At 37.6% G+C, this 12765-nt stretch overlaps 1 protein-coding gene across 1 annotated transcript; it reads left to right on the plus strand.

Annotated features, from left to right (window-relative positions):
- Positions 1–353: 353 nt before the first annotated feature.
- On the plus strand, positions 354–11036 carry LOC115991158 (putative receptor-like protein kinase At4g00960). The gene is made up of 7 exons (XM_031114899.1): positions 354–1185; positions 8349–8471; positions 9204–9322; positions 9438–9648; positions 9773–10010; positions 10267–10417; positions 10548–11036. Exons 1-7 carry the CDS (start codon positions 354–356, stop codon positions 10851–10853), a joined length of 1980 nt encoding a protein of 659 aa, XP_030970759.1. The 3' UTR covers positions 10854–11036.
- The last annotated feature ends 1729 nt before the right edge of the window (positions 11037–12765 follow it).

A 12765-nucleotide genomic window follows, 5' to 3' on the forward strand; every position in this document is an offset into this window, starting at 1 on the left:
AATATAAATCCACTTGCATAGATTTATAATAAAAATATAAAAGTAAAGCAAAAAAAGGAAAAGAATATTCATTAAAAATTTATCAACTTGCCCCTCTTATTAAAACATTTAATGAAATTTGGCAATATTTGAATACCATGGGTTTTCATAGGATAACCACAGACTTTCACTACTTGGAATTTAGCTGCATCTAGCAAGTTGTACCACTTGCTGCTAGAAGTTCATACAGTCAAATCAATCCCATATATTCATCATTACTTTACAATAAAATGTACTCCATTATTATTGGTTTACTTTACTACTTGCACATTAACTGATCATTAATTCTCATTCTATATTAAATCTTCCCATTAATGCAAAAATACAGAGTGACAATAATAATGAGCACTTCAAGATTATCACTTTTCTTCTTCTATGCCATTCTCATAATCCTTGTTAATCCCACCATTAATGCGCAGAGAGATCCCCGCGTGCTTCATGAGTGTTCAACTACTGGTAACGTTACTAGTAACAGTACCCTTAGAGAAAACCTTAATACCCTCATTTCCACTCTTTCATCCAACACCCAAATCGATTATGGGTTCTACAATTTCACTGCCGGAGAGGGCACCAACAAAGTTTACGCCACTGGGCTTTGTAGAGCTGATCTTTCACCAACTGATTGCCGTAGTTGTGTCAACATGTCAGCTCACGAGCTCTTACAGTTGTGTCCAACACAGAAAGAGGGTGTCATGTGGTACATGAATTGTACAGCTCGATACTCAAACAACTCGATATTTGGTGTTATGGAAACTAAACCTACTCGAGCTCTTACAAGTGGTGTTGTCTCGAACTTGACTGAGTTCAACGCGGTGTTAAAACCCTTATTTCGTGACCTGAGATTTAGAGCTTCAGCTGGAGGTATTTTTCGCAAGATTGCTGTTGGAACAGCGTACTATAAAAGTGACAACTATACGATCTACGGGCTTATGCAGTGTAGTCCTGATTTGTTAGAAATGGATTGTAGTAATTGCTTAGTTGAAGCTCAAAGCAGCTTTCAAGATTGCTGTAGTAAATATTCTGGAGTGAGAATTCTTGCACCCAGCTGTAACTTAAGAATAGAGCGTGAACAATTCTATGGCAGCACTCTTGTTGAATCGCCGCCATCATTATCTCCTCCTCCTCTTCCTCCTCCGCCTACAAAAGGTACGTTTCCCAAAAGGACTTCTTCTGAATTGTTCTTCTATATAAGTATAATATCTTATACATTAGATAATTATTAGAAAAAAATATAGGACCACATACTTTTTAAAAAAAAATTATTAGAAGTGTGTGAGACGTTATTTATGTAAACATTTATTTCTTAAATTAAAAAAATATGTTAAATGACTTAAAAAAATATCAGCATTGTATAGTTGTTGTTTTGTTTTTGTTTATTGTTTTTTTTTCTCACTTATGTAATTTCTTTCTCTAAATAAACACTTAATTCATGGAATAAGCTAATCCAATATTATGGGAGACATTAGCAAGGACCCATTAAGTTGATGTAGCTTCACAAATTTTTATTTGTAATAATTGGTACTCGATAAATTTGCTTATGAAAAGTGTTATTTGCTCATCTTTTGTGTCACCTCTCATTTTGTACTATTGATTTTAAATTAAATTTTATAGATGTTACTGTAAGGACACAATTATTAACGACCCAAGGATAGACTCGTATGTAAAAGGGCCCGAACAATACGATTTGTAGAGAATGGGTTTGGAAAGGCTGGACCTTAGTCGTTGGGCAACAGTTTAGTCAGGATTTTCATGGAAGCCCATACGAAGGTGGATTTGGCCTATAGGGCTAAGCCTTACACGGATGTGGTGTGAAGATCTATCTCCTCGGACTAAGTCCGAGGAGCGTCTCACCCTCGCCATTCTTCTTTTTTATGGGTTCACCCCCTCCTCTTTCTAGTTCCTGGGCAGAGACCCCCCTTGAAAATGCCGCAAGCTTCCCTTTTATACTAGTATTTCCTTCCCATTCTTTACCTACGTGTCCGTTTCTCCTTGTTCGGGGTGGTTACTCGTCTTGTCAATCCTCACGTCAGAGTGGTTGGGAAAAGCTGGATAGCATGGTATGGGGTATGGGTTTGTCAGGTGCTGGGCTCCACATTAAGGTGTTGGCAGCTTTCTCCCTCGTGCTGCTTTTGTACAGAATCTGTCCTTTTCTTCAGGCGTTTTTGTGAGATGTTGGACGTAAAGTCGTCCTCGGCCACATCCTTGTGCCTTCAAGGAGCTTTCATTGTGCGTTCTTGGCAGTTGGGCTCCTCGGCCTGGGTTTTGGGCCTTTAACACGAAGTGGGCTGGGACCTCAAATTTTGGGCTCCGCAATAGCCCCTCAAAATCCTGCTGCTCGACTTTTTAGTTGGGGAGGAGGGTTTTGGTGACGTTAGGCCCACATTATGGCTCGTTCAAATCCTATACTCTATTATTATTTGTATTTTTCTATTTACATGGGAGGCGTGTCAAAATAAGGGACACTCCTTTATTTCTCACTCACGCGGAGTCCTCTGACGTCTCGGTACTCGAGGCGCGTCTTCACGAGGATCTTCAGATCCTACGGCTGCGGATGAGGTTGGGAATTGAGCCAAGTCTGCCTTGTCCGCAGCATTCCTTGGAAATTTGCATGAATTAAATGCCACCGGTTTGCTCTGTGTATAAATAGGGTAGGGGGTCACTCCCCTTACATATGAACTCTCCTGTTCCCTTCAGAATCATACTCCTTTTGCCATATCCAGGATCTTCATTTCTAGGGCCATTCTGCCTCAAAGCAAGATGTTTGAGGCGTGGATGGGGATGAGAGGTCTTCGCGCGCTTCAGAGGCACCGAATCCTCATGATACTTAAGGTGATGTGGTACGGACAAGGAAGACACAGATTCAAGTCCGTCCCTCGTTTTGACAAGGGGGAAATGGTATTTCTCCCTCTTTTAGCCAAAATCCGAAGCAGGTTCTGGTCATGCCAGATTTTTGGTATGTCAGAAAAAAGAATTTCCGCCATCAGCGCCGTCTGCCTTGTCGCAGGCAAATTTTCGTGGGGGCTCCTCAATTTTCGGTTCCCGGCGCCTTTTCTTCAACGGTGTGGGCCTCAAGTTGGGTTCCCTGCACCTTTTTTTCAGCGGCGCTAGCTCGAAGCCAGGCGCTCTCTGCACCTTTTCTTCAACGGTGCAGGCCCCACGTTGGGTTCTTTGGCTGCCTGAGTTATGGGCATGTAAAAGTATTGAGGAATGGTTCCCTTAATCAACATCTTGGAACAGCAGCCAGTCTCTCCTCTGTACTTCTTCTTCGGCTTTATCCTCATTCTCTTGTATCTTTTCTTTTCACTTACATAGTTAGCTTTAGTATAAGCTTGTTCCAGCTTTCATTGTACACTGTACTATTTCTTTGTCTTAATAAAAGATGAGTTTGTTTCTTTCTAAATACTTTTCTTTTCTGCAACAACTACTTTGTGCGTGAATATTAAATATACGCCTGCCTTTAATGATACTTAGAGCAGAAAAATGCCTTAAAACAAATTCCTACTAGTTTAAACCTATTGACAGTATCAAGTATAGTAATGGTAATTCTCAATAAATTAAACTCATGAAACTAACCGAGATAACGGCCGAGCGCTGTGCGATACATGCAAAACAAATGTCCGAGAACGATGAACTCTAAATAATTCATCCGAGAGGGTAGCCGAGTAGTGAGGGACTTCGATTGTGTTTTTTGGTAACATATTGCCCTATATTGCATCAATCCCTTTGGTACTGAGGATCCGAGAGTAGACTGGGGGATCCGTGCATTTAGGGATTAACCCAACTGTTAATGAGAAGTTCTCCTCGGATAGATTCTAAGGTCCATATAACGTAGTTTTTCTTCTAAGTACTTGGTTTCCCCATAGGCTTGAGTCCGAGGACCATGCAAGGCCTTAGTTCTGTCCAAAACTTGTAGTTTTTCTACTTTGTACTTGGTTTCCCCATAGGCTTGAGTCCGAGGACCATGCAAGGCCTTGGTTCTGTCCAAAACTTGTGGTTTTTCTTCTTTGTACTTGGTTTCCCCATAGGCTTGAGTCCAAGGACCATGCAAGGCCTTGGTTCTGTCCAAAACTTGTAGTTTTTTTTACTTTGTACTCGGTTTCCCCATAGGCTTGAGTTCGAGGACCATGCAAGGCCTTGGTTCTGTCCAAAACTTGTAGTTTTTCTACTTTGCACTTGGTTTCCCCATAGGCTTGAGTCGAAGGACCGTGCAAGGCCTTGGTTCTGTCCAAAACTTGTAGTTTTTTTTACTTTGTACTTGGTTTCCCTATAGGCTTGAGTCCGAGGACCATGCAAGGTTTTGATTCTGTCCAAAACTTGTAGTTTTTCTACTTTGTACTTGGTTTCCCCATAGGCTTGAGTCCGAGGACCATGCAAGGCCTTGGTTCTGTCCAAAACTTGTGGTTTTTCTTCTTTGTACTTGGTTTCCCCATAGGCTTGAGTCCAAGGACCATGCAAGGCCTTGGTTCTGTCCAAAACTTGTAGTTTTTTTTACTTTGTACTCGGTTTCCCCATAGGCTTGAGTTCGAGGACCATGCAAGGCCTTGGTTCTGTCCAAAACTTGTAGTTTTTCTACTTTGCACTTGGTTTCCCCATAGGCTTGAGTCGGAGGACCGTGCAAGGCCTTGGTTCTGTCCAAAACTTGTAGTTTTTTTTACTTTGTACTTGGTTTCCCTATAGGCTTGAGTCCGAGGACCATGCAAGGCTTTGATTCTGTCCAAAACTTGTAGTTTTTCTACTTTGTACTTGGTTTCCCCATAGGCTTGAGTCCGAGGACCATGCAAGGCCTTCGTTCTGTCCAAAACTTGTAGTTTTTTTTACTTTGTACTTGGTTTCCCCATAGGCTTGAGTCCGAGGACCATGCAAGGCCTTGGTTCTGTCCAAAACTTGTAGTTTTTCTACTTTGTACTGGTTTCCCCATAGGCTTGAGTCCTAGGACCATGCAAGGCCTTGTTTCTGTCCAAAACTTGTAGTTTTTCTACTTTGTACTTGGTTTCCCCATAGGCTTGAGTCCGAGGACCATGCAAGACCTTGGTTCTGTCCAAAACTTGTAGTTTTTTTACTTTGTACTTGGTTTTCCCATAGGCTTGAGTCCGAGGACCATGCAAGGCCTTGGTTCTGTCCAAAACTTGTAGTTTTTTTACTTTGTACTTGGTTTCCCCATAGGCTTGAGTACGAGGACCATGCAAGGCCTTGGTTCTGTCCAAAACTTGTAGTTTTTTTACTTTGTACTTGGTTTCCCCATAGGCTTGAGTCCGAGGACCATGCAAGGCCTTGGTTCTGTCCAAAACTTGTAGTTTTTCTACTTTGTACTTGGTTTCCCCATAGGCTTGAGTCCGAGGACCATGCAAGGCCTTGGTTCTGTCCAAAACTTGTAGTTTTTTCTTTTTTGTTTATTTATTTTTCGAACGTAAGCCCCTAGACCAGGGCGGGAAAAGCTGGCTTGAGGCCAGAAGTCCCCATAGCTACATGTGCCATTGGCACTAAAAGGCGTAGCCCCTAGCAGAAGTTTATGTCGGAGCAACAACTGCATGTCGTCGGAGATGGAGGAAACTCAGCGAACCTCTGCTTGCTAGAGAGTTGACTCCATCGCCACTCGCGCCAACGTGCAAGCCTTCCCCACAGACGGCGCCAATTGTAGGACACAATTATTAACGACCCAAGGATGGGCTCGTATGTAAAGGGGCCCGAACAATACGATTTGTAGAGAATGGGTTTGGAAAGGCTGAACCTTGGTCGTTGGGCAACGGTTTAGTCAGGATTTTCATGGAAGCCCATACGAAGGTGGGTTTGGCCTGTAGGGCTAAGCCTTACACGGATGTGGTGTGAAGATCTATCTCCTCGGACTTAGTCCGAGGAGCGTCTCACCCTCGCCATTCTTCTTTTTTATGGGTTCACCCCCTCCTCTTTCTAGTTCCTAGGCAGAGACCCCCCTTGAAAATGCCGCAAGCTTCCCTTTTATACTAGTATTTCCTTCCCATTCTTCACCTACGTGTCCGTTTCTCCTTGTTCGGGGTGGTTACTCGTCTTGTCAATCCTCACGTCAGAGTGGTTGGGAAAAGCTGGATAGCATGGTATGGGGTATGGGTTTGTCAGGTGCTGGGCTCCACATTAAGGTGTTGGCAGCTTTCTCCCTTGTGCTGCTTTTGTACTGAATCTGTCCTTTTCTTCAGGCGTTTTTGTGAGATGTTGGACGTAAAGTCGTCCTCGGCCACATCCTTGTGCCTTCAAGGAGCTTTCATTGCGCGTTCTTGGCAGTCGGGCTCCTCGGCCTGGGCTTTGGGCCTTTAACACGAAGTGGGCTGGGACCTCAAATTTTGGGCCCCACAGTTACAATTGAAGAAAATTTAAACAATACAGATAAGAGAAATTCTTAGAAAGTTTCCATAAGAAAAAAATACTTAGAAATTAAGGGCTCGTTAAGTAGAAGAGTTTGAGTAATATTGTTTGTAGTTTATTAAAATACACGTGGGTGAAAAAGTGTGTAGAAATATGTGTAATGTTATTTAAAAACTAAAAATGAGTTGTTTAACAAGTCTACCAAATGAGGCCTAAGTAGTTAGAATAAAAAAAAATTAAAAAAAAAAAATGCTTTTGTTTATTAGTGGGGAGATAAGAAAAATCCTGTATTTTTTTACTCATAAAAAGTGGGGTATATATAATTTTGTATGTTTAAGTAATTTATTCAAAGTTTCAAAGTTGTTCTGCCTGTACGAAAACACATGCTTTAGTTTATAGTGAAGGAAATTAGCTACTATACAAGCGACAGTGTAGATTTATTAGAGTATAGGACTACTTTCATGGACAGGTACTGGGAGTGTGAGGACGGTAAATCATAATTTATCATATAACTCCAGTTTTTGATTCATGATTTTCTCCACTTTAGGCTACGTTTGATTGTGGTGAAAATAAAGAGGATAGAAATTTTGGGTGGAAAAATTGGGGGAAAAAGTAATGCTTTCCATTATTTGGTGAAGGAGGAAAAACACTCAAAACAAGAGGGAAAATGATGGAGCCAAAGTGTTTTTCACCAGGGCCACCAAATTGGGAGAGAAAATTTGACTAAAATTGAATAGTTAAGCCAAAATGACTTAATTGTCCTTTTACATTACCTTTTTATTTTTATTTTCTACTCACCAACTATCATTTTGGTCCTATCCCAATCTTCTTCTTTATTTGTAAATTTATACAAACTTTAATTTTTTATTGCTCTCATTTTCTTCTCCACCAAACAAAGTAAATTTACATTTATTTTCCACCATCCGACTTTTTTAATCTCCCAACCAAACATACAATAGCACAAATCATAAGTAAGTTGTGAAATTAGACATATGATTAGTTGTGTCTCTAGAATTATTTTATTTATCCTCCTACCTTTCTATCCTCAAAATATTTTTCATCTCCCACTTTCTCAAACTCTGCACCAAAGGAAGCCTTTAAGCTTTTTGCTATCTACGAGCATGTGTTTACCTTTAAATTTAATAGCCACCAAAGTATAATTAATGGCGTTAATTTCTACGGTAGCTTTAGCATTTTTTGTTGTCAATACATGCTTCTGCTTATAGGTTCTATGGGTTGCCAATTTTTAACCAGTTGGTTATCTCAAACTGAGATTAATGATCATTATTCTTGACTGAAATTTCAAACCAAAAATATATATATCAGAAATAACGACAGATCATTGGTGTGACTATATATCTATAAGTAGTATAAATTTGGTGGATAGGTTTTGTTTATGAGTCTGTTGCACAGCAGTGTTCTTAATATGGATATAAAATCTTTTGGTTGATTGTGATAGGACTGCTTGCTCATATGCAGCCAAAATGATTAACTTCCATGACCTGAAGGATAGTATAGTAAAAAAATAAAAAGCCCACCCAACTTGTCTTAGTGGGTTGTTATGTGGTGAATGGTGATGAGTTGTGCAGCATGGCAACTTGTCCAAGTGGGATATCTTTCCACCCTTCACAATATTTATTATATTTCTAGGTCACCAATGTTTCTTATATTTTTAATCAAGCATATGCTTTATTTCACACTTAAACTAATTGATATCTAATAAGTTAAGTGTCAGTAATAAATCCATGTGAAAGTGATATTGTTCGAGCTACAAGACTTTTAACTATGTTTCATCATAAGTTGATAACTCAACGTGGTGTAAAAATGAATGTATATCAATTATTGATTTCTAATTAATTATTCATGCTTTCAACTTTTGTTTTCAATTTTTAACTTCTTTTTCCCACTAATAATGTTAATTTCAAATTCAAGCTTGGAATGTTTTATTGAGTACAGATATCTGATTTTTACAGGAAAGGGGACTAACTCATCTAAAACTATCATCGCCATAGTTGTGGTGGTGGTCATTCTCGTTGTAATAATCATCTGCATCTGCATCTCTTTAAGGGTGAGGAAGCAAAGAAAGAAAGCTAAAAGTAAGTTGAAAATTGGTTTGTTGTTCCTATTTTTAAATATATAATTTCTTTAACATATAAGAATAAATTCAGACAATAAGCGTGTGTGTATTTATATATACATATATGATGCTTTATTTACAGGCAATACTAGTGACAATTGACTTTCAAGGCATAAATGTTTCCTATAAATTTTTAGGTAAAACGGAACATGAAATAATGTGGGGTATTTTTCAATGAGTTCTAGTTCAGATTATTGGATCACCAGAAAAGAATAACATTCAAACTAACATTCAATATCAATTCTGATTGCAATCTATATCTCCTCCTACTTTGTAGCTTTGTGATTGTGATTTAGAGATAGGCTTGATCTTCGTATCCTGAGGTGATTTAATAATACAGATGACACCTTTTGCTTTTGTGAGAAAGATAAAATATGAGGTGGTGTGTTCATGATACTTGTGTGGCTTATTATAATAGAAAAACAAATAGGGGTACTTACAAAACAGAATTAAGCTATCATCGTTTTAACATTAAATCAAATTTTCTAGAAAGATAAGCTATTGAAAGAGCTAGTGTTCCTCCGGAAAACTTTATCTGTGCATTAGTAGTTCTCTACGATTACTTCAGTAATTAGTGTTTGCGAGTCTATTAATGACGTATGCACATAATTTAAATTGCATCAATCTTTAAAAAAAAAAAAAAACTGCTTATCTAATCCTGATGTATTGATTGGTTCCACATGTGAAGCAGTGGATGAAATTAGCAGTACTGAATCCTTGCATTTCGATTTTCCAACAATTAGAGTTGCTACAGATAACTTTTCTGATGCAAATAAACTTGGTCAAGGCGGATTTGGTGTTGTTTATAAGGTAATTTGACAATTCCATATGGTCAAGTATATCAATTGTCTGCCATAACAAGTTAAATTCACAATTTATTATTATTATCAAGGGTTGCATATTGAATATTTTAATGTGTCTATAGGGTAGGCTCTCCAATGGACAAGAAATAGCTGTCAAAAGGCTATCCCCGGGTTCTGGACAAGGTGATTTAGAATTTAAGAATGAGATATTGTTAGTTGCTAAGCTTCAACATCGAAATTTAGTTAAGCTACGAGGTTTCTGCTTGGAAGGATGTGAAAGGCTACTAATTTATGAGTTTGTGCCAAATGGAAGCCTCGATCAAGTTATATTTGGTATGGTTGCAATTCTACTGTAAATTCTAGATTTATTCATAATATTTTATAAGTTGCATGTATTTTCAAATACACTTGGATATGTCATTTTTCAATAGACTCATAGTTTAAATGAATAATCTAGATCCCACAAAACGTGCATACTTGGATTGGCAAACGCGTTACAAAATCATAGAAGGCATTGCTCGAGGTCTTCTTTATCTTCATGAAGATTCTCGACTTCGCATCATTCATCGTGATCTCAAAACTAGTAACATTCTGCTAGATGATGAGATGAATCCCAAAATTGCAGATTTTGGCATGGCAAGATTGGTTATACTAGATCAGACCCATATCAATACAAATAGAATCGTCGGGACGTAGTAAGTATCCTAGCAAGTAAAATTTATAATTACTGTAATATTACATGTTTGTATTGTCAATTACAAGAATTATGTTGCATTGTAAAAGCAAGTCCCAATAAATATTGAACCATCTCCAATAAATTAGAGAAAATTAGTACTATTCAAAAATGAGTGTTAAGACTTCAGAGCTCTGTTGTCATTTAAATTAGACTAATGTTACTAATTTCCATATGCAGTGTGTATATAAAGTTATGTCATTAATTTTCTCATGCAGTGGGTATATGGCTCCAGAGTATGCATATCATGGACACTTCTCAGTAAAATCTGATGTCTTTAGTTTTGGCGTGTTAGTTCTTGAAATGATATGCGGACAAAAAAATGGTTACTTCCGTAACGAAGAAAATGGGGAGGATCTTCTTACTTATGTAAGTACAATATCTTCGTATATACATTTTCCTTTTACCTTAGATTGGGTTCTACTTGTACAGTGATACTGACAAAATAAAAGAAGTTATATGCTGAAATTTTGTGTGTGGCATTTAAATCATTTTGCAGGCATGGACAAATTGGAGGAACATGACAGCTTCAAACATTATAGACCCCACATTGGGGGTTGGTTCAACAACCGAAATAATCCGATGCATTCACATTGGATTATTATGTGTTCAAGAAAATGCTGCTGATAGACTAACCATGGCTTCAGTCGTTCTAATGCTTAATAGCAACTCTATCACCTTATCAGTACCTTCACGACCTGCATTTTTTATACACAGCAACGTTGAACCAGACTCGCAGTCAGATCAATCTCTTCTGCTAGCCTCAACAAATGATGCTTCAATTACTGAATTACATCCTCGCTAAGGTTTGATCAAAGTAACTAGAGTTCTTTACATCAGTTTTGAGGAAAGATTGTTTATTGAAGTAACCACGTTGAATAATTTTGAGGCCTATACTACCAGCCTTTCTTTTGGTGGTCTGAGCTGCTACTACGTGATGTTATGCAGCAACACATTATGATGAGTATATTCAATTGTGTTCAAGATTTACATAGTCCAAATATTCTAAGAGTAATATATACTACAGACACAAACTATTTTACAATATTTTTACAAAACGTTGATGTAACTAACCTCTTATTGGTTTTCATTTACGCCCACCATTAATATCACTTTTTTATTTACTAATAATCATTTACCAGTAATCACTCACCACATCAACAGATTGTAAATTTTTTTGTAAAATACTTTGTATATCAAGCATTATTCATATTCTAAAAATAGTAATAATCTAAATATATATATATATATATATATCTATATCTATATCTATATATATATAATAGCAGAAGCTGAGAGAAAATGAGTTCTTAGAATTAAGGAGGTAATGACAAATAGGAAAAGTCCCTACTTAAAATTCAGACATGTGTAACTTTAAAAAGCGATACATTATATTGTTTTACCAAGTTAACACCGTTTGATTGTGGTTGTGTATAAAATAAAATATTAAAAAAAAAGACTTAGCAACTAAAAAAAACCTAGCAATACAGAAAAGGGGAAGGAGAAGAAAAAACGCATGCCATACAGAGGAGAAAGAGAGAACCACCACGGGTCACAATGAAAGGTCCAAGAGAAAAACTTGCGATAGGAGGAAAATAAAAAACCTACGATACTAAGATAGAGAAGGAGGAAAAAAAAATTATGACACAGAGAGACCACCGTTTGTTCCATCACCGGACTTTGACAACCGCCATGTTTACGGTTAAACCCAACCAAAAGCTTGATTAATACACCAATTGAAAGCCCGATCATTACACCAGTATAAGGATTTTGAGAATCTTGCCCTCAATCAGCCCTTCAAGGAGATATGTAATGTTGAATTATTAAACAGAGAGACGGGGAGAAAAAGAACAATAGAGAGAGATTTGGTCAGGCATAGAGTGGAGAGAGAGAGAGAGAGAGAGAGAGAGAGAGAGAAAATCTGAGAAGAAGTCAGGCCTCTGCCACCATCAGATCCATATCCTCTACCGGTTAGTCTCTGTTTTCTGGTTCTTTAAATCTGGGTTTAAATATGATTTAGATTTGAGTATTTTGAATGGATTGGATTGGATTGCATTCAGGTTTTGAACTTTAAAGTAATATGAAGTTCGACATAGAATGAACGTCTTAGCATTGTAATGTGAACTTTAATGTTCGCAGTAGTACACTAATATCTGATGATATGGTATTGCCTGTTACGGTTTGTGGTAACCGATGTAAGTGCTAGTATTGATGATGGTTGCGGCTAATGCATCGGTAAGATTCCTATTACTATTGTAGTGTTGTGATTGGGTTTCGGTGTAACAACGTTATTAAGTTTAAACTTTTTAGTGTGTAAAATTCTTTGATTGCCAGATGTGTACTGTAGTAACAATATTGCAGAAGTGCAGTTATATATACTGTGTGAATACTTTCTACAAAGGTGGCTTATATATATATATATATATATATATATATATATGTTTGTACATAATTGTTATATTTGGAGTTTAGCCCTGATTGAACTATAATTATTTAACTATAATAGTTGCTTTTGGTTGATTGTAATATTACTCAAACTTGATTCCTTCTACAGTTCTACTGTATAAGATTTATTTACTCCGTTTGCAATGGCCTATAGGTATAAACGTTAAATTCACTACAGCTTTTTCTTTTTTTCTTTTACGATTAAAAAGTTGGATTCAATGTCCCTTTTAAGGGTTATGTATTGCTTTGGTTTTACAATTTGAAATTCCCAA

The sequence above is a fragment of the Quercus lobata genome, chromosome 5 (assembly GCF_001633185.2).
Source record: "Quercus lobata isolate SW786 chromosome 5, ValleyOak3.0 Primary Assembly, whole genome shotgun sequence".
NCBI classification, from domain to species: domain Eukaryota; kingdom Viridiplantae; phylum Streptophyta; class Magnoliopsida; order Fagales; family Fagaceae; genus Quercus; species Quercus lobata.

Excerpts from the sequence above, each read along its gene's own strand:
- LOC115991158 (XM_031114899.1), top strand. The coding sequence starts at position 354 with ATGCAAAAATACAGAGTGACAATAATAATGAGCACTTCAAGATTATCA. Across the intron at positions 1,186-8,348 it reads TCCTCCTCCGCCTACAAAAG|GAAAGGGGACTAACTCATCT; the intron begins GTACGTTTCCCA and ends TGATTTTTACAG. Across the intron at positions 10,011-10,266 it reads AATAGAATCGTCGGGACGTA|TGGGTATATGGCTCCAGAGT; the intron begins GTAAGTATCCTA and ends TTTCTCATGCAG.